A 27,574-nucleotide genomic window follows, 5' to 3' on the forward strand; every position below is an offset into this window, starting at 1 on the left:
GACTGTGGGAGGAAACCGGAGCACCCGGAGGAAACCCCCGCAGACACGGGGAGAATGTGCAAACTCCACACAGTCAGTCGCCTGAGGCGGGAATTGAACCCGGGTCTCTGGCACTGTGAGGCAGCAGTGCTAACCACTGTGCCACCGTGCCACCCTATTGTAACAATCCTAAAATGCCCTAAAATGCCCAAATTGTAACACTGCACTCCATTGGTTCATGTCAATGCGTTTGCCCCATAATCTAATGATACAGACGCTACTTCCACATTGTTCAATGACTTAGGTAACATTTAAACGATGACTGTTCCTGAACAGGATGTTTAGAGTTGCTTTTCTTTTCTACAGCCAATTCAATACTGAGATAATCCTCACTAACCGTCACCCAACCACCACCCAATTCCAATGAGCATAATCCTTCCAGTTCATTAATATTGGCAAGAATCTGATTAAATATTTGCAGGTTAATGACTTAATAACTTAATATGAATAGTCTGAGAGGTTGAATATGTTTTTTTTAAAATAGAGAAAGAACTAGACACCAAGAAAGGATGGAAATTGAAAGTGTGGATGAAAACGTACACATGGAATGAAGCCCACTCCCAGGATAAACCTCGCTGGAGTCACAATAACCCCAGGGCTAGCTCAGCAGACACTGACCTCACAGCTTGGTTTATTTCATAAGAAACAGAATAAAAGATAGAAAGGTCTGGAGGCATTCCAACCTTGAAAATTGATAAAGGTTAACAATTCAAAAGCAGCCCTTGGTATAGTGACTCAGTGCCTTATTATAATGAATGTGCTGTGAGGAACCAGCTTGTCACAACATAAGCTGCGGAAACATACAGTCTTCCAATAATTGTATATCGGAAGATTATGGCTAAAATTGCTGGATATGTTCTTGGAATCACTGATTATTTAAATGACAAAGGTTGTTCAGAAGAATGTATATTTTATGCAGAATATTTAAGCACCATCTTTGAGGTAAGAGGCATGCCATTACTATTATGGGCAAAAACCAAGAGGAGGTCAGGGACTGTTATATTTCAAACTAATCTTTGAACTAGGTTTAGGACACCTGGAAAAATAAACTGAAACTCTCTTTGACCTTTGAACCCAGATGCAGCAAACGCATTCTTGATACAATTATTGCTTCTTAACTGTCAAAGGAAACCACAGCTGCTGTGAACCACAAAAATTGTCCACCTGCCAACGTTGTAGAATGGAAAAGCAGAGCAGCTGTTAGTTAATACTTTAAATACAAGACTTGCCTGAAATAAAGCTTTGAGATTTCAATCACCATTTTCTTTCGAATTTTCTGAAAGAAAACCCAAGTAAGCTAACAAATCCTTACATTGTGAGCTTGAGGCATATTTCTGCTTTAACTCAGACACATGCTGATGCATGCTGGGGATCTTTGTCATGCTCAGAATGCACAAATGTGGTTGGAAATTTTAGCCACATTCCTGGGGGAAATGTGCAGTCAAAGCTTTAATTTGAAGACAGGATGAATCTTGTAGTGAAAACTAAGTACAGCTTTAAAAAGCTGAAATGAGAGTGGCAAACCTAATGAGGTTATTGTGAAATAATTCCTCTTCTAAAAATTATTCTTATTGCAAGGACACACTATAAAAGTTAGAACTTTCCGTTACTGAGAAAAGATGGCAGACTTATTTTTGCAAAAATGTGTGTCATTACAAAAGTTAACTTTTTACTTTTCTAAACATTTCCTTTAAGTTCTTGGTAGGTTTTCCTAATTGGTCATTCAGACTTATTTGTTTTCATAAATCTTTAATAGTTCCTCATTGACACAGTCTCGTTGGCTTCCACTATATTGATGGACATATGTTCTGTACCAGAAACTTCTAATTAGAGAAATATGTTGGCATGGAAAAGATTACTCAAAATCACGGCAGATGTAAGGTTAATGCCATATTGTTGAGATCATTACTGTTTTTCTTTTTTGTTATTTTTGGTTTGCAACTGTGAGCTGAAGTTGAGAATTGAATTTTGCACTTTGATCAGCAGCTTGTTTAAAATAAAAAGAACAAACCAACTGAGGTTTGCACAAGGAAACTGGCCTGGAAAGGTAACTGCAGGATAAATATTGTTCTAAGAACACTGAAGAATATTTCAGCACTATGATGTGTTACCCTTAAGGACTGGCAGCTAGTCAGATGTTGTATTGGTCACTCAAGGGGAGGCTCGTGCTGGACAGTGAATCACAGAGAATGTGGAAAACGAAAGAAAAACCATAGATTGAACTGGTTTTCACTAGATATTTTTGGGTAGAAGGTGTATTGCTTTGAGAGACTGGCTCCTGAGTTTTACTGTCTCTAGTTTTGTATCCTTTTAAAGGATTGTTTAATACACTGAGAAAGGAATTCTTTCTCAATAAATGAATGTTCGCTGCAGCCTGCTGGAAGCTGTTTGCATTAACTGGTGACTTCAGAATTCAAGTAAGATAAATCCTATGCTTCTGTAATGCAACACATCATTCAATGATTCTATAAAGACAAGGTACTCACCACTGAAATGGTTATCAAACTGGCAAATTACAACTCTTTTTTTTCTTTATGATTTGTCTCTTAACTATGTCTGTCTGTCTATTTGTGAGAGTGAAGGTTACAATCAAAGGAGATTGAGCTTAAATCATAGACCTTAATTAGATTACCTTATCGTTTAGCTTTGCACTGTTTAAGGTAAAGTATTTATAATAAATTGTTACTTGCTATTTAAGTTATAAACTTGATGTCTGATATCTGTTATTTTTACAGTCTGGTTAGGAAAAAATGGGCAATTTTAAGGTCATTGATTTTTTTTTATTTTCACAATATTCCAACTCCAGTGACAGTGAGGCTGATTTAGTTTGGCTTGCTCTCTCTGTGACATAACAATATGCAACAGCCCTATTGTGTTATAAGTAGATATTATTGTATCCATAATGGTGAAGAGTATATTGAACATGTAAAGACACTTAGAAGATACCTAATGTCTAGAGATGCATAAGACAGATGAAGCACATGCTTATGTCAGCTCTCCACTTTTTTCCCCTGGAACAGGTCTCTAGCCTGAGGCTCAAAGGGCACAATTCTGCATCAAGCACTGGCTAACCATCTCTCCTGCACTTACCATCTGCCACAGGCACACTGGAAGGATTTGCAGATGACAATCAATTTATTTAGGCATATTATGAATGGCCATTTCAGGCTACCAAGTCTTGGCAAGGGACCAAATCCTGGAGATTTTCACTCAGCGATGCAGATGCTACCCACTGCTCCATAAGACCTCAACCATCATGTAAAACTCACATCTAAAGGACAAAGACCAAATGAAAAAAAATTACATTTCTGAATCCTTTAACTCTACTCACTTCTCTGTGCAGATACAGCTTGGCCTGTTGAGTGCTCACAGCACTTCTATTTGTATAACTTTTCACTTCTTTATCTCTTGTAGTATAGTCACTTGATGCTGTGCTGCAAAACGTAATTCAGTGTTGGACAGGATTGTGCTGGGAGATGCTCATACTCCTGTAATACCATTGTTTGCCACAATGGTCACCGCTGAATTATAAAATACCTATATGCTGTGTCATTTCACCATCTGGTGGCAGAGAAAGACGACTGCAGAACTACATAACATTGCAAATATTAGCAAAATAACACAAATGTGAACTAAAGGGAACAAAACTAGCACAAACCTGAAAAACAAACCCAGGTTTATCATTTCAATCCTGAGATAACGTGGAGAAACAATTTTTATGGCGGCACATTGGCTCAGTGGTTCGCACTGCTGCCTCACAGCGGCAGGGACCAAGGTTTGAATCCCACCTCTCATCTAAAGGATAAAGACCAAATGAAAAAAAGAGATTTGGTCCCTTGCACAGACATGTGATTGTCTGTGTGGAGTTTGCACATTCTCCCCGTGTCTGCATGGGTTTCCTCCGGGTGCTCTGGTTTCCTCCCACAATCCAAAGATGTACAGGTCAGGTGAATTGGTCATGCTAAATTGCCCATAGTGTTAGGTGCATTAGTCAGAGGGAAATGGATCTGGGTGGGTTACTCTTTAGAGGGTCAGTATGGACTAGTTGGGCCGAATCGCCTGTTTCCACACAGTAGATAATCTAATCTAATCTAAAAGGCAAATATAGAATGCTGGTATACAATGCTGAAATTGAAAAGATTTGCATTTATGAAGCAGTTTTCACAAAAGGATGTGTCAAAGTGCAAAGTACAGAGGTCGGAAGTACTTTTGAAGTGTAACATAGGAACACAGGAGTCAATTTGTGAATGGCAAACATCAACTTAATGAAGAACCAATTGTTGATCAAGTTATAAATATTGGTGAATTTTCCCTGCTAGCATTGTCAGGGCAAGCAGGTCCTCTTATCCAAGAGAAAAGAACCACCAACAGTTCCTCTTGGTATTGCAATGGAGCACTGACCTCGGGTTTTTAGGTTTAAGTGTAGAAAACTACAGGCCAGTTAACTTAACATGGATCACAGGGAAAATGTTGGACGCTATTATGAAAAAAGTTACAGCAGGGAACTTAGGTACATTCAAGGTAATCAGGCAGAATCAACATGATTTTGTGAAAGGGAAGTCATGTATAATCGATATGTTGGGCTTTTTTGAGGATGTAACATGTGCATGGGGAAAGAGGAACCAGTGGATGCATTGTACTTAGATGTGCAGCAGGCATTCAATACGGAGCCACATCAAAGTTTATTATGGAAAATCAAATCTCACGGTGAGAAGTATAGTATCTTGGCACGGACAGAAGCTTGGCTGGCTAACAGGAATCAATTAATAGGTGTAAATGGGTCTTTTACAGGTTGGAAGATATAAGAAGTGGTGTGCCCCAGAGATCGGTGCTAGGATCTCAAACACTTATAATCTATGTAAATGACTTTGATGAAGGGACAGAAGGTATGCTTGCCAAATTTGCTGATGACACAGAGGGTGAAGGTAAATTTGCCCTTGTCCTACCAGATGATCAAGGTGGTGTCTCAGTGGAGAGAACTGGCTAGTGATGGTTTAACCTGAGGATCACCACAACTCAGACAGGGGAGTGGTTGAGAAGGAGACCTCTCATGGTAACCTCGGCTTGTGAAGAAATAGAATCCATTGGTTGGTGTCACTTTGCATTGCAAATCAGCTATCCAGCCAAAGGAGCTAATTAACCCACAACAAAGATAGACAGGAAAGTAAATTGTGAAGTGGACAGAAGAAGGTTACAAAAAATAGGTCAAGGATTGAGTAAAGATGAGGCTAATAGAGAATAATATGGAAAAATATTAAATTGTCCATTTTGGCAGGAAGATTGAAGAAGAAGCATATTAGACTATAAGACCAAATGAAATGGGACCAGAAGTAGACCATTCAGCCCATCAAGTCTGTTCCACCATTCAATGAGCTCATTACTGATCTGATAGTCCTCAATTCCACTTTCCTGCCTTTTCCCCAGAACCCTTAATTTCCTTACTGACTAACAATCTATCTCGGCCTCGAACATACTTCATGACCTAACCTCAACAGCCCTCTGCGGTGAAGAATTCCACAAATTTACTATTCTCAAAGAGGAAATTCCCCCCTTCTCTCTGTCTTAAATGGGTGATCCCTTACTCTGTTATTATGCCCTCCGGTCCTAAATTCTCTCACAAGCAGAAACAACCTCTCCGCAACTACCCTGTCAAGTCCCCTCTTACATGTTTAAATAAAGTTGCCTTTCATTCTTATAAACTCCAATGAGTACAGCCCAACTTAATCTTTCTTCATATGAAAATACTTCCATATCCAGAATAACCTAGTGAATCTTCTCTGAATTACCGATAAAACTAGTATGTCTTTTTTCTGAGATAAAGGGACTAAATCTATTTACACAATTATAGGGGTGATCTAATAAGTGTCTTGTACAGTTTTAGCATGACCTCCCTATTTTTACATTCCATTCTCTTTGAAATAAAGGCGAACACTCCACCTCCCTTCCCCAATACCTTCTGAACTTGGATGCTAGTTCTTTTGTGATCAATGCACAAGAAACCCCAAATCTTTCTTCACTTCAGTTTTCTGCAGTTTTTCTCCATTTAAGTAATATTCAGATCCTCCATTCAGACCCTCTGCCTAAGTGCATAACATCACATTTTCCACATTATATACAATCTACTAAGAGTTTTGCCCACTCATTGAACCTGTGGAGTACATAAACTCTTTGTATCACCCTCAACACTTGCCTGCCCACCCATTTTTGTGTCACCCACAATTTGGCAATACTGCATTCACTTCCATCAACCAAGTCATGAATACATATTGTAAATAATTGTGGCCCCAACACTGATCCCTGTGGCATGATGCTAGTTAAAGTTTGCCATGCTTAAAATGCTCCCCAGTATCCAAACCGTCATCTATTAGTTAGCCAATCCTCTACCCATTACAATATACTATTGTCTAACCCAACAACTACTTCCCATGTTTTCTTTTTGGCTGAATACACCCCCAATGTCTGTTTATGGCAAAGGCTTCAAACTGGAAGTTAATGAAGCAGCACATTAATTGATATGTGTAAGAACTCTCAGCAGCTTCACTCCCATGAACATTACCCAAAATCCTGAGCTTTTTTTTATTAAGTAGATTTATCTATAGGAGTCAAGCGATGCAGCAAACTTAATCCCACTCTACTCCATTCTATTGTGTGTCACATTGTCCTGAAAAGGAGAGAGCAGAATATCAATTCAGTGTGTCCCTGTCCACAGGCTTCACTGAGATGACCCTTTGGGCTTGTCATATGCTTCTCTTTGCTCTGTCTTTTCCAGGTACTTCCACATGCTTGCATATGGGGCAATTGGTTCACAATTTATTAAGCTTCTGACTTTTTGGTTTCAATAAATAGCACAGCTTACAGCAACAAATGAGTGGGAAATAAACTGGCTGGCTTTATAATTAAGGTGGTTTCAACTGCAGAGAAAAGGGACAATTCCTTTCCGCTCAGAGATCCAATGGCTTCTCTCAAACATTCACACCCATAGGCTGTCCAGCTATCTGGGAGCCATTCACGTAGTTGTTGGCAGGCAGAAAGCTTGTGTCACTGACAACTAGCCACCATTTCACAGACCAGTCGGCGACTTGTGGCTGGCTGTATCTCCATTCATGCGCAGCCCTTAATTCCAGTTCATCTATAACTAGACTTCCTGCACTGCTTGAACTGATCGCTGTGTAAGCAATACTCACACTGAGTGTTAGGTGGCATGCTTTTGAAAAATGCAGAAACCATATTCCTTAGTTTTTAAAACAACCTTTTTTTCCCATTTCAGACCACGATCAGAATACAGAAAAATAAAACAGCTCTGAAAAAGGGTCACTCAATCTGAAATGTTATCTCTGATTTGTCTCCACAGATGCTGCCAGATCTGCTGAGCTTTTCCAGCAATTTCTGTTCTTGTTTTCTGATTTCCAGCATCTGCAGTTCTTCCAGTTTTTAAAATGGTAAGCTCCTTACAAAGCACTCACTGATCTTAAACATCCATGTGAGGTCAATACATTTTTATCTCTCTACTGCCAGTCGGAGGCCAGAATCCAGGAGTTCTCTAGAACTTCAGATGTCACACAACACCAGGTTACAGTCCAACAAATTTATTTGAAATCACAAGCTTTCGGAGTGCTGCTCCTCTGTCAGGTGACATCACCTGACTTCACGTAAAGAAGGAGCAGCACCTCGTAAGATTGCAATTTCAAATAAACCTCATAGAGTCATAGTGATGTACAGCATGGAAAAAGACCCTTAGGTCTAACTCATCCATGCCGATCAGATATCCGAACTTAATCTAATCCCATTTGCCAATATTTGGCCCATTTCCCTCCAAAGCCTTCCAATTCATATACCCATCCAGATGCCTTTTAGATGTTATAATTATACCAGCCTCCTCCACTTTCTCTGGCAGCTCATTTCATACACTCACCACACTCTGCATGAAAAGGTTACCCCTTAGGTCCCTTTTAAATCTTTTCCCTCTCACCCTAAATCTATGATCTCTAGTTTTGCTCTCCCCCACTCCGGTGGAAAGACCCTGGATAATTACCTTACCCACGCCCCTCATGATTTTATAAAACTTTTATAAGGTCACCTTTCAGCTTCTAACACTCCAAAGAAAATAGTCCAAGCCTATTCAGTCTCTCCCTGTAGCTCAAACCCTCCAACCCTGGCAACATCCTTGTAAATCTTTTCTGAACCCTTTCAAGTTTCACAACATCTTTCCTATAGCAGAGAGACCAGAATTGCACACAGTATTCCAAAAGTGGCCTAACCAATGTCCTGTACAACCACAACGTGATCTCCCAACTCCTATACTCACAGGAAAGCATACCAAATGCCTTCTTCACTATCTACCAACCTGCGACTTCACTTTCAAGGAGTTATGAACCTGCACTCCAAGGTGTCTTTGTTCAGCAACATTCTCCAGGACCTTACCATTGAGTGTACAAGTCCTGCCCTGATTTGCCTTTCCAAAATGCAGCACCTCACATTTATATAAATTAAATTCCATCTGCCATTCCTTGGTCCATTGGCCCATCTGATCAAGATCCCATTGTACTCTGAGGCATTCTTCTTCGCTGACCACTACACCTCTAATTTTGGTGTCATCTGCAAACTTACTAACCATACCTCTTATGTTCACATATAAATCATTTATATAAAGGACAAAAAGCAGTGGACCCAGCACCAATCCTTGTGGCACACTGCTGTGGCCATGCACTGGAGTAGTTTTGGCCTTGATGATTCACCGAAGACAACGCAGAAGGAGACAGTGATTAGAGCATCTCCAGTAAGCTCAGCAAGCTCCAGCAATGACTGCACAGTCTCCAGAGGGAGAAGGAGCAAGTCAATATCTTACCAAGGATGATACCCCGGACCTACAGGTCTTGATGTCATTTTCTTCAACTGTTGAAAAAAGAAGTCCTGCTCCAACATCACTGAAGTATGTATGGCTTATCCTCAGCTGTAATGATGTGTTGAATCAGGAGGGTTTCCCACTGAGGTGAAAGTTGCAGAGCTGGTTGAGAGTGCAGGTGAACACATGGTCAGTGCATCCTCTGATACTTCACGGGCTTTCTCCTCACAGGTTGAGCTGAAGGTCTTTGGGGCTTATTTTTTTTTCTTGTGGAGGTGTGATGCGTGCCACAAGTATTTTCATAACAGAACAGGGAATTAGTTGAAGAAAATAGTTAAATTCTGTGTGAAAGGAGAATGAGTTACTGCTAGGGGTAATGTGAGAGCACTGCCACACAATGATTCTCACCAGATTGACTGCTCATTGGCAGCTCCCCATCCCCATAAGTGGTCCTGCTTGTCACCAGTCAATTCCACTATTTTCTCCTCAAAGGGAGTGAGAAGCTTGTAGCCCAAGTGGGGCTGCCAAGTGTTGTGGTATGTTCCTGCATCCCTCCAACTGATTGATTGTTGACCCGGTGTGGAGTTTTATGCCTTTGGAGCAGCAATTCAATCGAAAGGTGCAAACAAGATTCCAGGAAACCTCAGCTGTTGTGAATGTGACAGGCAGTTAGGAGGGATAATGTTCAACAATTGAGAGATCGAATGTACCACACTTCCATCAAGGCAATAACAGACCAGCCAGCTAGACTCCTGAATAGAAAGTGCTTCCACTTAATGAGTGTCCGCCTGGTTTGTGATCACCTCTGTGATATGGATTGAGGGATAACTAATGTTACAAGATGGCGGCAGAGCAGGGTTTCTAAAACCAGAGCTCATCCACTCTGCTCATTTCTTTTCTTTTTTTTTCCTTCTTTCTTTTTTTTTCTCTCTACCTACCTCCATTTCCTGGATGGACTTGATGGACTCCAGGCCTCAAGGAAGCCCAGCATGGTGTCATGGACTCCAAGCTTCGAGGAAGCCCAGCGTGGACTCCCTGCTTTAAAAATTTACAACTGCAATGCTGAATTTTTGCTTTTATTTCTTTATTTTTCAGATTTATAACTAACATTTGTACCTAGGTATTTTTTGTACCCAGCTTTATAAGGACAGTAATGATCATCTTTTAACTTTATTTCTTCATTTTTCTAATTTATACCTCAGCTTTATAATGATCATGGGCGGCACGGAGGCACAGTGGTTAGCACTGCTGCCTCACAGTGCCAGAGACCCGGGTTCAATTCCTGCCTCAGGCAACTGACTGTGTGGAGTTTAAAAGTTCTCCCCGTGTCTGCGTGGGTTTCCTCCGGGTGCTCCAGTTTCCTCCCACAGTCCAAAGATGTGCAGGTCAGGTGAATCGGCCATGCTAAATTGCCCATAGTGTTAGGTAAGGGGTAAATGTAGGGGTATGGGTAGGTTGTGCTTCGGCGGGGCGGTGTGGACTTGTTGGGCCGAAGGGCCTGTTTCCACACTGTAAGTAATCTAATCTAAAAAAAACTTTACTTCTTTGTTTTTCTAATTTATACCTCAGCTTTTGTACCTAGGTATCTTTGTACCTAAGTTGCCACCAGAGGTGCTGACTTTGTGCACTTTTTGCTGTACTCATGTATACCTGTACTTGAGGACACATGACAATTAAACCTAATTCTAACCAGGTCAATTGATGAAAGAAACATAAGAACACTGGGGTTTAGATCAGAGTGGTGCGAGAAAAGCACAGCAGGTCAGGCAGCATCTGAGGAGCAGGAAAATCGACGTTTCGGGCAAAAGCCCTTCATCAGGAAGCCCTTTTCCTGATTTTCCTGCTCCTCGGATGCTGCCTGAACTGCTTCCAGCACTACTCTGATCTAAACTCTGGTTTCCAGCAGCTGCAGTCCTCAATTGCCTAGTAAGAACACTGAGGTCCATTATAAAATGCAGCTACCTCGAACAGGACTAAGAGATGCCAGTACAAATGGATCACATGCTAACTCTGCATTTTTGCTACATCCAGTGATATTTGGTGGACGATAAGGGACACTGCAGCTAAAATCAGTTCATGTATGCAGTTGGAAGTTTATAACCACAATGGTCTGTTGCCCTTGAAATCTATGTGTCTGGGCATAAATGTGCAATGCACTCCTTTGTGATCTGGCCTAAAGAGGTAGCTAAACATTTGTCAAACACGTTTGCAAACGTTTGTCAATAAAGTTCTAACCTTTTGTAGTAAAAAATAACTACCTGAAGGAGGATATTCCACTCACATCCCCACCCACCTCCTGTGTATAAATGCAAAAGACAAGTCTCAACTATTTAGAACCGTGGAATGGCAAACTGTACAGTTGTTTAAATCGCCTTTAAAAAAAACACAATGTAGGATTAAATATGGATTTAAAATTCACAGTTCGAGGTAGAAGAGAAACTAGATGTAAAATTCAGATTGGAGTGGGGAATATAATTAAAGGTTTGAATTTGAAATTCGGGTTAAGGTGGGAATTTCGGAGAAAGAGCTCGATCTAAAACTGGGCTAAAAAGTCGGATTTGGGATTTGAATTCAAGGCTAAGATTTAGGGTTGGAATGAGTGAATGAATGACCGTGGAGGGGAGTGTGCTCGGGGTGGAGTTTGAGTGAGGGTTCACTCTGGTGCCGCGGGGCTGGGAAGACCTGTGTCGGGAGCCGGCGCTGGCTGTTCAAGCGGGATCCGCCGGGGGCAGCAGAGAGCCGGCAGCAGTGACAGGAAACTCCGCGGCTGCTCTTGGCTTCCTGTTTACGCGGGCCAAGCCGAGGCGGACCAGACCGGAGCGAGCCAGAGCCCAGCAACCGACAGGCGGCGGCGGTGGGGAGGGGGAGGGAAAACAGGAGTCAACGGGGGGGTTATTCAGAGCGGCTCGACCGACACCTTGAAACGGCTTCCCCCGTCCCCAAGTCGAGGACGAGAGAGAGAGAGTCAAGAGACGGGAAAGGCCGAGGCTCGGTGGGGGCGAAGGGCCTGGGCCTGGGCCTGGGCGGCGCTCGGAGCCCGATCTTGCCCCCTCGCATCCACAAAAGCTTTTCACTGAGCCTCGGTCCACGTGACAGTTCAGTCCAGTCCAGGTACCGACAGGGGCCTCGTACCGCGCGCGGGGGTGGGGGCGTGGGGAAAACCGGCGGTTCTCGGCCGGCAAGAGGTGGGAGGCCTTTGTCCTGGGCCCGGCGGAGGTGGCGCTGCCCAGGCCGTCTGCCGAGGTGGGGCTGGGGCTGGGGCTGGGGGCTGGGGGGTGGTACACGGCTGAGGTGCAGCCGATGGGCAGCGGACCGCCCCTTGGGAGCGGGCCGGCGTCGCCATAACTGCACCGCACTGCAGGCCATGTGCCAGCAGCTGCCTCGGTGTAACCTGAGCCCCATGTGCCCAGAGCGGTGGCCCCGAGAATGACTTGGCTAAATGCTGTAGCTCCATGATCATTGGCACTGCGGCCCCCGTCCCCGGGCACTGCTGTGTAACCATTGCATCTTTCATGCTGTTGCCCTCAGTCGTTCTGCACTGTTGCTTCTCTATGTTTGATACTTCTGCTTTGTATTGCTTCTTGATCCATAGCACCTGAACACACTATTGTCTTTCAGTTCCTGACATCTCTGTTGTTATTATCCCTCAATTCCTGTCAGTCTTGCACACTGTTGTCCCATCTTCTTATTAAATTTAATCTCTGGCAGCTATTTGCTATTGCCTTCAATCCTTGACACATCTGCAATGTATTGCTATTCAAACCTCAGCACCTCTACTATTTTACTTCAACCCTGGCACCTTTGTGCACAATTGACTTTCGATCTCTGGCAACTAAGCACTGTTACCATATTCCTTTACTATGTATTGTCAGTAACCCACAATCCCAACAAGAATTGAGAATTTTTTGAGTACTTGACAAAAGCACAAAAAGCCTGTTTACAATGAAGTTGAGGAAAAATGGCCCCATTTTTTAAAAGTTGTGGTTGCAGAAGTAAATTGTGTATATAATACTCTTTAAAGTCAACTTTTTGTGTATAGTGTTAATCCCTATACCCCAACAATGAAAATACTTTTATTTCTGTGTTTATATTTATGGTTATAATTGTGTTTCCTTAAATTGAAACCTTGTTTGATACACCAGCAGGTAGGAAGCATTCCATGTGTGACCTGAGTTATCTACTTTGCCTCCTCATAGTTGTCTATCATGTTTATTTCAACTCTCAGGAAAATCATTTGTTGGCAAATGTAGAAGTGGTAACCATCCCCATCCCAGTGTTAGCCCGTGTGTGAGATTGTTCCCTCACTGTGTTTGGTTTCCATTTATCAAGAGTGGGACACAACTTTTGTTTCTGCTGCTAATCCCACTGTTCAATTACTTGTCAAAAGCTGTTGCACACTGGGGTTCTCTGATTTGCATTCACTTCCAGTCACGGGAAGGTGCAAATCAGTGCTTGATTGAATAGCAGCTAACAGAAGCAGGAACTGCTGGTTACCTTATTTGACTCAGCATCTTCCAACTGGCTTTCATAACCTGCTTTGTGACCAGTAAATAATATATATAACTCTTTTTATAACAATGCACTCTCCAAATGTGATCTTTTTCTGCTTAAAAAGTTGAACAGATAAACAGAAATATGTCATAGCATTGAAGTTAGAGCCAAAGAATCAGGTATTTTGAATTAGTGACTGCACTGAATCTACAAGAGATATGGTAACAAAATCCCATTTGAAATGAAACTCTTTAGAGCAGAATTAGAAACTTTCACTTCACTTCTACTGCCCCCCTCCCCCCAACCAAAATAAACCTAAGTGATGTAATTCAGGCTTCCTCCCAGTAGAAGGACATGCATCACATTAGATCTTGTTTAATCATTAGGCAAATTGAGTTTCAGAAAACAAAGAACTAGTAATAAATGCTTTTGTTCTCAGAGCAGTTCAGAAGGTCTCACTGCCTACAGCTCCAAGCCCCACACAATCTAACTCTCAGAATAATTTTATTGCTATAGGACCAGCACCCAAGTTGGCAAAGATGACAGTAGTACAATGGTAACAGCATTACATGAGCAACCCAAACAAACACAAATTTAAGTGTCACCTTGCCGACCAAGATATGGATTTTAAGGAATCAGAGTTTGCGGTTTTGTATTGGAATTGAAGCTGCTAACGTATATATATATATGGAAACTCAAGTCATCTATTCATGTCCTTTAGGACTTAGCACCCTTATCCAGTCTGGCCCATCTAATTCTAACCCACATACTGTTAATCTTAAGATCATTGCTGTGAGTAAATGTTCAAGGCAGTTGCAGTAGGGCAATAAATCTGTTCTTGCCAGTGTCACTGACATTCAGTGGTGTTAAGGGAAGTATTTCCAAGAAATAGATTTTACTTTTTTTTCTCTTTGGATTCAGAACTGCTCTTGTTAATAAGCCAAGAATCAGATATACTCCAGTGTTGTTAGTAACAGAAGTAAACTTTTAATACAGCTGACCATGGGCATTTTAGCATTAGTGAGATTTTACATAAAGGATGTAAATGTTTCACACCGTAAACTATTAACTCGAAAAACATGCATTAGTAAAGTTGGATTCCAATCAGTTACACAAATGGAACATTAATAGATGTTGGCTTAAAATATGTTTTCCAATGGCTCATTGGTATTAATATGCTATTGGGAAGACTCTGTGTAAGCCACTAAATCTGATGCTAATACTGCAGTGAGTTTGAAATTGAAGTGACAATTATGCAAGGGTGTGTTCACCTATTTTTCTGCACTTTAGGTTCCAGGACTTTACCAGGAAATGGTTATCTCCTTCAAAGTCCACAGAGGCAGCCGTAGAGTAGCCTATATGCTATACTCATTGAAGCTGATCTTAATCATTCTTTCAGATGCCTGCAGTGCAGTTGTTGCTTGCTTAATGCTTCTGACCAGCGGAGGAGTCAACACCTCATTTTCTTAATTTTTCACTGTACTTTGAATAGAGTTATTTAAATAGGGGTTTACTGAAGCACATACAGAACTGCTTGCACCAGATTTTCAAGCTTTTATTCATCATTCTTTATATTTTAAAGAACACAGTCACATCCTTGTTCATTTTTTTTGTCCATTGAAATCAATGTAAACAGTTGGCCTTCAAGGACCAAGTTCTGGAACCAGTATATTCCCATTTTTCCTCCACACTGCATATTCGTTTGAATGTAGGATGTCAAACTATTCCAAATATAATCAAACCAGTAAGTTAACTAAGGTTAAAATAATCTCTAACTAGTTACTAAAACTTTGACATACGACCCCATTGGTTGAATCATCTTGGTAACACCTTCATTGTTGCAATTTCTTGAAGTCATTATTCCTTTAATTTAATGTCATCATATTAGGATGATGATACTTTGAGACCCCTCCCACACCCCATTGAGGAATTGTATTTAATAGAAACATTTGGATAGCCGGAGTCATTTGACACTCTTCAGTTTGCCCTCTTGCTTTCCTGTTGATATTAATGCCATGCCTGGAGTGATTGTTTGGTATTATTGAATATCATTGACTTATAATTCCACTGTCTTCCTTTATCAAACTGCCATGTGACTTATCAATTTAAATTGCATTTGTTACCTCTACACTTGCAGCATCATACAGTACATTCATAAGAGTTAGTGCAATTGGCTGGCTTTGGGCAAATTTAGATCAAGGATCTGACTGGATTTTAACCATAATGCTGACTCGCCTTATGTGACTGGCCTGAGAGGTGTTCTGGATTATGCAAAGTCAGACCTGTATCCTGGAATGAATGCCAACTTGCTGTAATGGAGCATCTCTTCAATATCTAAACTCCACTGCAGTCACGGTGTTTTGAAATGCTACAACTAGATTACTCCCAGCATGTTGCTCTATGGAGTCATGGAATGTGAATACAATCTTAGGTATAATACAATCACAGCCCTTCTACCATACTAGATGGTAACATTTAATTACTGCCATATTATCAGGTTGGTGGACAAGGGGTCACCCTTTTACCTGTGCAATGATTTGGTAACCAATAGGTAAAATTGGATCTGTACAGTATTCATATGGATGTGCTTGATCACTAACATTCTAAACTGTTTTAAAAAAATGAAATAAGGCTGCAAGAACATTGATTTACTGCATATTTTCTGTGCAGTTTCTGGACCGACTGTTAACTTTTTGTTGAATGAATGAAACACCATTACTTGAAGTTGTTGTGGGTATGTTTGCTAAGCAGGGAATTTGTCTTGCAGATGTTTTGTCCCCTTTCTAAATGACATCCTCAGTGCTTCATGAACATGAAAGCCACTAAATGCCACAACCAGGTATCCTTAGTATCTATACACATAGACAACAAGGACCACAAATTCGACTGGGGCAACACAGCAGTAATAGGACAAGCTAAACAGAAGACAGCCAGAGAATTCCTAGAAGCTTGGCTCTCATTCACAGACTTTATCAATAAACACATTGACCCAGTCCCAATACCGACCACTGCAACGAACAATCAGAATTGGCAACTGCAAGCAACGGGAACGAAACCAAATACATTCCAACTGACACAGTACAGCAGTGCTTCACAGGAGGCTCCACAGCACTGACAATGTCACCTAGAAAGGGGATGAACTGCCTGCAAACCAAATCTCCAGCTCTGTGAACATACCCACAACAACTGCAACCAGCACCCGGGCTAGAACTCTTTACACAAACCTTGAACCATTGCTTTAGAAATCAGCTCCTGGTCCAAATTGAATTTAAGCTGGCAGTGGGGATGTTTTGTAAACTGTTGTGGACCTGACGTGAAAATACAAGATTTGCTGAAGGACATTACACTGTGATAATCCATCAGTCATGACAAGACAGGTTTTTCCAGAAGAATGGGTGGTGATCTTATTGAAAGTCATCCTCTGAGGAAACTTGACAGGATAAATGTTGAGATAATGTTTCTTCTCAGAGCGTGTAATCGAGAACTGGGGGACAGTTTAAAAATAAGAACTCCTCAGTTAAGATGGAAATGAAAATTCTTTTCACTGAGGGTCATTAGTCTGTGAAATTCTCTTCACCAGAGATTCGACATTAGTATATTCAGGGTTGAAATAGATTTTTCAATCGACAAGTGAGTTAAGAATTATTGATGGGGTTAGGGCTGGCAGCAGCCAGTAAATTGAGGTCTCGCTCAGATCTGCTATGATCTTATCAAATAGCAGGACACAATGGTCCATTTGTGTTCGTAGTTCTTATATTTTGCAAATGGACCATCTGCACATATTTCAGTATCCATCATTTGTCGTCTCCTTCACTGAATGCTCCCCCCCACCACCACCCAGAATACCTCTTTCCAACTTACTCAGTTTGGTCCTTATTTTCTGGTTTTTCTTTCCTACCCTCATCTCCTTTTGTATCGTATTTTGTTTTTCAGTCTGCTCCAATTTCTCTGTTAACCTGCCAGGATCTTTGTATATGCGACAATGGAAGACATAATCTGCTTCCCAAAGTGTGTTACACCTCCATTATAACTGTTGCACTTTACTTATTTTTACATGCATTCCTTTCATGCGTTTGTGGGTGTATTAAACACATTGCTTCATGGACAAATGCAGTGAGAGCAGTTTGGGTTGTTTTGTAAAATAAATTCAACTTTTTTTTCCAACAGATAAGATCGACCAGTGCTCTTTGCTCTGTGTGGGATCAGCGAGAGGCCTTCATTGTTTCACCCATTTCATCTTGGGAAGTAATTGTTTTCCAATGTGAGTCCATTCAACATGACAGAGTGTTGGGAGGAACACCCAGCCGCCGCACCTTTGGTGGAGAACTGCATTCCCCAGACCACTGAGCGTGCCCTTGAGTTTGCAATTGTGTTCCCTACTGATGGAGCCCTTCAACAGCACCAGCCTGTATCGGCCGAGAGCTCCCAAAAATGCAACATGTGTGGCCAGACAATCACACAGCTGTCAGAACTCCAACAGCATCCGTGTTTTGTTAACATGAACCGCTTCTACCAGTGCGCCCAGTGTCAGAAGACTTTCAGCCACTCTAATGACCTGCTGCAGCACCAGTGTGGCCAAGTGGAGGAGAAGCCCTTTATCTGCCATGTCTGCAAGATGGGTTTTTCCCAGTTGCTGGGACTGGTCCAGCACCAGAATGTCCACAATGAGAACAACCCCTTCAAGTGTACTATCTGTGGTGAGAACTTCCAGCAGTCATCAGAACTTATCCTGCACCAGCGGGTTCACATCGAGGATCAGCCCTTTGAGTGCACTGTCTGCAAGAAGAGGTTCAAGGACTCGTCAGAGCTGGTGGCACACCAGCAGTTCCATGCACCCGAGAAACCCTTCAAATGTAGTGTGTGCCAGAAAGGCTTTAAGAAGTCATCGCAGCTAGTCCGACACCAGTACATCCATGGTGAGAAGCCCTTCAAATGCTCAGCCTGTGAGAAGTCTTTCCGCCACGCCTCTGAGCTGCAGCGACACCAGAGGGTGCACACCGGAGAGCGGCCCTTCAAATGCAACCAATGCGACAAGACTTTCAGCCAGTCCTCTCACCTGGCACACCACCAGCGTATCCATTCGGGCGAACGGCCCTACGACTGTGGTGTCTGCCACAAGAGCTTCAAGCACCGCTCGCACCTGGTGCGCCACATGTGTGTCCATGCTGGCGAGGACATGTTCAAGTGCGTTATCTGTCATGTTGGCTTCAAGCAGCCTGGAGAACTGTTGCAGCACCAGTGCACAACAGAGCCTGAGCGACCCTACAAGTGCGGCCAGTGCAACAAGAGCTTCAAGCGCTCCTCCTACCTTCAGCACCACCAACGTGTGCACTCAGGGGAGAGACCCTTCAAGTGTACTACCTGTCAGATGAGCTTCAAGCAGCTTTATGCACTGGTGCGACATCAGCGCACCCACACTGGCGACAAGCCCTACAAATGCACTGTCTGTGACAAAGGCTTCAGTGAATCCTCACACCTCCTGTACCACCAGCACATTCATACTGGAGAGAGTGTTTTCCAATGCACAGGGTGCCAGAAGGGTTTCAAAGACTCATCAGAACTCTTACGTCACCGCTGCGCCAGGGTGGAGGGAAAACCCTTCAAGTGCACTGTTTGCCAGAAAGCTTACAAGCGGGTTTCAGCCCTGCAACTCCATGAATCGACCCATGTGGAGGAGAGGCCGTTCAAGTGCAATGCCTGCGAGCGACGCTTTGCATGTTCCTCTGAGTTGGTGGATCACCAGTGCCGGCCTGCCAAGGAGAAGCCGCTGAAGTGTAGCGACTGTGAAAAGAGATTCAAATATTCCTCAGACCTGGAGCGTCATCGGCGCGTTCACACAGGGGACAAACCTTTTAAATGCATCACTTGTGACAAGGGCTTTAAGCAGAAGGAACACCTGATAAAGCACCAGAATGTCCACGCCAGAGAGAGTCAGTGTAAGTGCACATGGTGTGGTGAGAGGTTTACAGAGCTAAGCTATCTACAGGAGCACTGCCTTCAACACACCGCGCAAAACTCCTATGAAGGTTCTGCTTGTGGACAGTAATTTTTATTTTCTTTACAAATTTAGTCTTAAAAGCCTGATCTTGGTTAAACTTGTACAAACTGTGGCACAGAGAGATTTGTACAGGTTGACAGGCAGCGTTAGCCCTTAGAGCAAGGTGTCCAAACTTCGTGGGTGAAATGTGATATAATACCAGCTACCCCCCTCACCCCCGAACCCCATCTGCATTGAATTTCATTCCAGTTTCCCATCAATGCTCTGACACCAACAGGTCATTTTTTTTCCACTTTAGGTACCCCAACCTCCAGGTCCACACAGTCAAAATGGGACAAAGCAGAAAGGATGGCATTTCAGTGCAAATAGAGTTGTCAGGCCATGTAGATCACGTTGTCAAGATTAAAAGGATGCACGTGGTCGGATTTTAAATACTACCCTGACAGAGTTACACTCCAGTTTTGACACAGCCAGTTCCACTGAGCTGTAAGTTCCACTTGAGTGACTTGGATTCTTCTTCAGTCACCTATGACTATGTCCTGTTGAGAATGTTCAGGTTTTTTTTTTAGCTGAAACTTACACCTCAGTGCACTTTCTTTTGTGTGAGTTTCATCACCAGAGAGCAATTTCCCACTTGCTTGCGCTTGCCATAGCTTTGAAAGTGATCTCCCAAGATAATGCAGGTGTACCCCTGAGTATTGCCCCTTTCACCTTCCAACCTTCCTGATCTTCTGTCATACCAATATCTACAATGTGACCAGGTAAGGCATAACAATAATACAATTGGTAGTAAAACTGATCTGAAATTTGAGGCTTATCTACTTTGTTGAAATAAAGCTCCAAAGTAGAAAGAAATATTTGTGTTTTGAGATCATGGCGTTCTGAAGTGTGGGGATGTATTTTAGTGTCAGTGTTTTCCTGCAATGGTAGCAGTGCCATTATTTCACATTGTGATGTTTGATAGACTTTGCTCTGCAATTGCGCAGTTGTATTCAATAGGGTAGAGAAATACATAACTTTACTTCAGTTCCCGCTCACCATTGTAACTTCTAGAACTGTGCTCAGTTCTAATCCCATGATCTCCCGTTGTCATTTGAAATCACTGCAGAGTACAGCAATCTACTGTTTGGATGAAAAGTTGATTTATCACAACTGTTGTTTTAGTGAAAAGAAAAATAAAGAAATAGGATGTATAGGTAATATATCGATAAAACAACCTGATCTTGCAAACCATTCAGTACTATGCTAACTTTGTCTGTTCCATTCTCTGTCCTCCCTGTCTCTTGGGCCAGTCCTGAGGACTTTGAGATCGATGCAGCATTTTTGTCCCCGGCATCTACCAAGTATTTGGCTGTTAGAAAGTGCATGAATCTGGTTTTGGGGCATTATTTTGTCTCTTGGCCTTTGCACTTACTCAAAGCAAACAGCAGTGAGTAAATGTATAAACCACATTGCCTAAGCCAACAAGGCATCTGGGTTATGTTGTTATTAGCTGCACCTTAAGATTTGTAGATGAATCTCAGCCTATTTAATAATTCACAAGCAAATACAGTGGGAAATGCTTAATGGAGACATTTCTTTTGGAAAGGGATTGGATTCTTAGACTAGACAATTGACTTGGGAAAACATTGGCTGTGGGCTGAATATTTTATTAAAACCTAAAACACAGGGAATATCCTTTTTGATCAGGTTTTGCATTGGTACTTTAATCAGGAATTTTTGATCCATTTTGCTGCATGGATTTCCATACCAAGGCAAAAGCTGTGACCCTTAAGAGAGCCAGTGAAAGTTATCCCACCTCCCTAGACCTGCAGTCGTTAAGAATTTGTGAATTATTTTCAGAATTCTGTTGCAAATGTGTAATTAAAGTAGGGTTTAATTTATGTCTTTTGAAGTAGCATGAACTCCAGGTCTGCATTTTCACTGCTGTGACCTATTAGATTGCCAGTCCTGTTTTGTTTTTTTTTGTGTTATTGGTTTCAATGACTTGACAGGAAGATGGTTTCATAGCGTGAGTCCTTTTTTTTTAAAGGCAATACTTTTAACAAAAATGTTTGATATAAATGTCCTCATGTCATTTGTGGAAACGGAACCATGAACAGTGTTTTTTATGGGTTTTTTGCCATTTCAACGTCTACAGTCTTGATATAGAACAGGATGAACTGAAGATGCGGACACAGCAAAGCTCGCCTGGCAAGCCTCCTTTGAAAATGAACCTGCACCATGGAAGTTTGGGCAAGAAGTCAGCCAAATCACATCCAGTCTAAACCTTAAATACTGCGGTCTTTAAAAAGGTGGACTTTTGATGAGAAAAGTGGTATGTTGTTGCCAGTTGAACCAAGGGTGGTGTTGTTTTGTGTCATCTCCATTTTGTAAGCACTAACAGTTTGCTAATGCAGATGCTAAAAATGAAATGCAGATTAATTTTAAAAAATGTAGGATTAATACTGTCATATCGAAATAGTCCTCAAGCTGCCTATAGGATATCTCCAAGGTTACCAGTGTTTTTTTTAGGAATGTAAAAGAGCTGTCTTTCTGCTGCTGTGCATGGCTAATTGCAAAAGAAAGGATTGTGGTTAATCTACATCCTTGCTGAGTGTAAGTAGAGTGTCTAATTGTAAGCCATTGAATGGGGAACTGATTGCTCTCATCAGTGGGACCTACATAATTCTTAGCATGTTAATTCTCCATTCAGTTGGCTTACCATTGAATATTCTCAAACCACGTGTGTGATGTGTTTTTTTAAAAAAAAGTGTCACAGAAGAAATTTTTATTTTATTACAAATCAATTTTATTTTGTTTGGGCTACCGTAAACACCGGTACAGTAAGATGGTGAGCAATTTACTTTCAGGGTTCAGATGGCTGTACCGTAAACCCCACGAGCAATTTATTGATGTAATCAGTACCCAGAAAATGAATTGCAACCTTCATACTTTTGCCACCTGTAATTTTTTTTAATATACATAGTCTTAATAAAGTTAAATCAATGCTAATGAAAGTTAACTTGTCCTGACTGTTGTGATAGCTGCAGAATGGCATCTGCTTTATCGAAGAACATAATCCAGTTCTCAATTAGAATTATAAGGAAGTTAAAAGCAATTGTGTTGTTGGTATTTGCCACAGCTGTGGAAATAATTTCTTTTAAATGGACAGTGTCAGATTTGAACCATCTTATGCTTTTTAATAAAATCTCTGCCAGAACTATCATTAGCATCAGCTTTGTATATTCCTAATTTAATACAAATGTTCTAGAGACATAGTTTTCATCTGTAGCCTCTCACTGTGTTGATCTTTGATGGTTGCTTATTGATGTCAGTATCACCTTGATTCCTTTCTTTCTATTCCTACTTGAAGATGTTATTTCAGCTGGCTTTTCTTTATATGTAATCTATTATTCAGTCCTGATATTAGTAGGTTTTCCTGCGTTGCTGTATCTATGTTTTTATTATTCATAGAAAACTCTTAAATCACCCCATATTTCTTGAATTTAGTTTTCATATTCAGCTAGTTTGCAGAATGACACCTTAATTAATGAGCCAGGCTCTTAGCTGTATACATAAAGCTGGCTTATATAATGCAGTGATTATAAATGGCCTATTCCCATCAGACACCCAGATTGTTTGTTTGCTTGTATATACGTTTTGTTTTAATCCGATTCAGTTTAAATTATTTCTCTATCGCCAGGAAGCACTGTTTGAGGAAACTCAAATAATTGAGAATGTATATTTTGAAGAAACTGCTTCACCAGCACGTTCAGAAGTGTGGAAAGTTAATCCTCTTTTTACAGAAAGAGGAAAAATGAAGAGCGGCCTGCTGCCATTCACATCTCTGAGATAAATGTATGTGAAGAGTTTGCATGCTATGGAGACTTGTTGAATCCTCATGCTGATCTTTTCCATCGCCTACTGCATTTCCAGAATTCCTTCACTTTTGTGCACCTACTCCCTAGCCCAGTGTTTATAAATACAGAAATGTAATAGTTGTTGGAAGTTTTGTTTCATTTCCTTTGACACAGATCCCACCTTACATGCCTGAAGTCTGTGAAGTTACCTGGACAGAGATGGAACATAACCATGTCAATTAAAAAGAAATCTACTGATCAAATATGTCAGATGTGATTTATTTTTAAGATTGTGCTAGAGTTTTCAGTAGTTGCATGCAGAGGCCCTGGCCATATTTTAATAGTCAAATAGGTGTGCAAGTACCTGTAGAATCAAATCAAATTGCAATCTTTAGGCTTAGTTTTAAAAATCCCCAATATATCTATAGGTGCCTGGATTAATGAAGCTGATGGGAAGGTAATCATCTGTTCTGAACATAAAAATAGGACTGTATTATTATGCAGATAACAGCAGAACAATACATTTTTTTAAAACTATGCAGACATGTCAAATGAAATTTAATTTTAATGTTACATTTCACAGTTTGAAAAATAAACATAATGTGTGTACATATAGTCAGAACAGTCCACACAAGTTGTTCACAATATCCTTGTCAGACCACAGCTGGGGCAGTGTTCATATTTTTTGTCACCATGACACACAATCTGCTTAAAAAAGGATAAAAAGAGTATAGGTAAAGAATAACTTGAGTGGTGTTAAGGCTTTACGGTCCACAAGAAAGTGGAGGATGGAGAAGAAAAGGCTTAAGTAGAAAATATTAAATGAGATATCTAAGGTCATCCTACAGCTATAATTAATCATCAAGTTAAACCAAAATGCAGAGAAATTAAAATTTAAAATACTTTGGAAAAATTATGGATGAACAAATTCTGACCAAGTAATTGAAATTCTGTAGCAAGCAAAAAGTAAAGACTTTTAAAAATATAAAATGCTTAAAAACCACAAAGGAAAATGAACTTAATCCAGAGGGGGAAAGTTTCATTTAGGTCCAAGAGTCCTACATTCAAATTTCTATCCTATTTAAGGTAGCAGAATAGACTTAGGCAAATAGGAGAAAGTTAGAGCTGGAGATCAGAGGCGAGTGTGTGGTGCTGGAAAAGCACAGCAGGTCAGGCAGCATCTGAGAAGCAGGACAAATTGACATGTCAGGCATAAGCCCATCACCAGGAATGAGGAAATCAGCAAATAGAAAAAAAAACTTTCCATAATGCACTCAGGAAAACTCAACAAAAATGCTTACCAACCAATAAATGTCTTTAAAATGTTAGTTATTTGGTGAATGTAAGGTCCCCAAAGTCAAACAATTGCCTTCACATTTGGTGAGGTGTAAAGTGATTAGTCCACCACTTAGTCTGTAACAGTGACGGTCTTCAGTAATGTGGAATACTGGTTGTATCTCTTCACAAGTGTGGAAGGGGTTTGTACTGAGGCTTCAGTGGTGGTTGGCTACGCAGATACCCTGTCCAATTCGGAACCGGTTTAGGAAAGACCACTGTTGCTGATGCAAATCTAAGTCTGCCTTTTGGTAAATTAGACTAGTTACAAGAAACTTGTTAATGATTAATTACCTATGTTTCCCATTCCTTGATCTGGGAAGGGTGCTAGGATGTGTTTCATTGCATTCAGTTAAAATGATGTGTGTATAATGAACTATACCAGACAAATGCACAGTATTTTACTACAAATACAATAGGGCAAGTGTTGAGTTCCCAAATACTATAGGAGCAGTGGCCCATGTAGAAACAAAGTTTGGTTTCTTGGTTGTTTTTGGAGAACAAGATCCTGTTCGAGAGTGACTCTCATGTATGTTAAGTTTGGATCATGCTTTCGTTCTAACCATTAATGGAGATATGGTGGTTTTAAAGGAATTCTTTGAAATACAGTCACTACATAAATAAGGTGAGCCTGGAAAGGTCCTATGAACAGTAAAAGAGGTGAATTTCTGACAATGCAGTGAGGAAGCAGGAGACCCCCTCCCAACTTGAACAAAGGCACAGTTGCAAGCTCACACTGAAAGAATGGTATCTCCTTTGAGAGACATGAGAGTGCTGACCTGTTGTTTGAAATTAAAATTCCAGTAATCCAGGGTTAGAAGTTTTTGCATGATAATAAATGATAGCAAACCAGCATATATCACGCTCCAGCCCAGAATATCATACCACATCAATTTGCTATAGTTTGGAAGCTTGCAATGTGCTTTTGAGGCAAACAGAAATAGTAAACAATGTACAAGGTTTTACCGGGGAAACACAAATTTACATAATATTGGGAGGAGATACTAAAAAGGAGCAAAAGCTTTTAGATACAAAGCACGAGAAAGAAAGGCCATTGGTACAGCATACACTGTCAAGATAAATGTTCTAGTCCGTGGGGGCAAATTACTGCAGATGCTTGAAACTACTGAAAAAATGCTGGATATCACAGGAGATCAGGCAGCTTCATGTAGAGAGAGCAAGCTAATGTTGAGTCCAGATTATTCTTTCCCCAGAAGAATGGAGGATGACCTGCTAGAGATCTTTAAGATACATAAAGAAAACACATTTCCATTGGCAGGGAAAAGCAGAACTTGGTACCAATAACACATATGAACGTTAACATTAGGAGCAAAAGTAAGCCACAGCCCTTTGAACCTGTTCATTCAATAACATCATGGCTGATCCGATTACTCCATGTTCCTGCCTTCCTTGATTACCCATCACCCTCTTGCTTATCAAGAATCCATCTACTTCTCTCTTTAAAATATTCAGATTCTACTTCCACTAAGGAAGGCAATTCCAAAGACTCAAGGCACCGAAAAATATTCTTTTTTCCATCCTAAATGACAAATCTCAAATAGTTACCAATGAATCAAAAAACACACAAAAAAAAAATGTTAAATGGAATCCCTACAGTGTAAAAATGGCATTTGGCCCAACAAGTCCACACCGACCCTCCGGAGAGTACCACCCAGACCCATTCCCTTATCCTATTACTTTACATTTCCCTGACTAATGCACCTAACCTACCCATCCCTGAACACTGAGCAATTTTGCTCAGCCAATTGGCCTAACCTGCGCATATTTGACTGAGAGGGGAAACCGAAACACCCAGAGGAAACCCACACAGACACGGGGAGAATGTGCAAAATCCCCACTGACAGCTACCCGAGGCTGGAATCGAAAACCTTTGCTGCTGCCATTCTGCCAATCGGTCACCAAAGCACACGAGAATGATCCAGCACCTCAAACAGTAATACCGCCCTTTACCCTAAGACCTTTGTTTATTAGCTTTCTGACAGAAATTGCCTCACAGTGGAAACTTTCCTTTGATTCTTCATACAGGCAGTATGAAACTTACTACCACCTGGTGAATAGTGTAGGTGCTTAAGAGAAAGCTAGTAAACACATGGATAGAAAGGATACAAAGATATTTTGATGGAGTTAGATGATGAGGGTTTGAAGGAATATCATGTGAAACCAAATAGGCTGTTTCTATTGCCATTAGTACTTTGTAAATGCACAGTATTACAATGAAGTATCCGGCTAGACGGTTTTCTTAATTCCTGACTTAGGACTTGAACCCAGAAGCCTGACTGAATCAAAAGTGCTTCTAAAGGAGCTAAACTGGCACTCAACATTAAAAAGAACTGAATATGCATCTCTTTAAGCACAAGAGGAACAGATGACCATTACCATTGATACAAATGACCAAATACTCTTTGAGCTTATCTGCTTCAGGCAGATAAGACAAGGGTAATTACCTGTACAGTCCAGTTGATCAAGTCCGACATCTTTTGTCAAATTTATGTTGCTGTGATTATGACACCCACCCCTTTCTCCAAAAATGTAGTTCATATTATATCATAAATATTAGCTCAGATAGTTCAAGGAATGCAGCATGTTATGCCGGTAAAGCAAACAATTATGAAGGCAAAGGGCATGTTGGTCTGTTTTCAAGTAGATTGGAGTGCAAGAATAAACTAGATTGTATAGGGCTGTGTTGAGACCAGATCTAGAATACCATTTGAAGTTTTAGTCTCCATAACTTAAGAAACATATACTTGCACTGAAGCAGTATGTTGAATGTTCACAATGAGTTTCTGGGATGAGAGGGTTGGTTTATGATAGACTATAATCTCAGAAATTTAGAGGAATGAGAGGGCATAGATTCATACATCACAGGAGAAGCCCTTCAGAATTTGATTCTATACTAATCGACACTAATCTCTCTTTCCAGCAGTTGGCCCATAGCCTTAAATGTTTTGACATTTTAATACTCAACTATGTACTTTTTAAAAGGCTGTGAAGTTTCCTGTCTACCCT

At 41.1% G+C, this 27,574-nt stretch overlaps 1 protein-coding gene across 1 annotated transcript; it reads left to right on the forward strand.

Annotated features, from left to right (window-relative positions):
• The first annotated feature begins 11,537 nt into the window (after window positions 1–11,537).
• On the forward strand, window positions 11,538–22,810 carry LOC122558524 (zinc finger protein 319-like). The gene is made up of 3 exons (XM_043707206.1): window positions 11,538–11,992; window positions 17,540–19,308; window positions 21,511–22,810. The coding sequence occupies exons 2-3, from the start codon at window positions 17,649–17,651 to the stop codon at window positions 21,519–21,521; spliced, it is 1,671 nt and encodes a 556-aa protein (XP_043563141.1). The 5' UTR covers window positions 11,538–11,992; window positions 17,540–17,648; the 3' UTR covers window positions 21,522–22,810.
• The last annotated feature ends 4,764 nt before the right edge of the window (window positions 22,811–27,574 follow it).

The sequence above is a fragment of the Chiloscyllium plagiosum genome, chromosome 17 (assembly GCF_004010195.1).
Source record: "Chiloscyllium plagiosum isolate BGI_BamShark_2017 chromosome 17, ASM401019v2, whole genome shotgun sequence".
NCBI lineage: Eukaryota > Metazoa > Chordata > Chondrichthyes > Orectolobiformes > Hemiscylliidae > Chiloscyllium > Chiloscyllium plagiosum.

Coding starts and splice junctions, on each gene's coding strand:
- LOC122558524 (XM_043707206.1), top strand. CDS start 17,649: ATGACAGAGTGTTGGGAGGAACACCCAGCCGCCGCACCTTTGGTGGAG.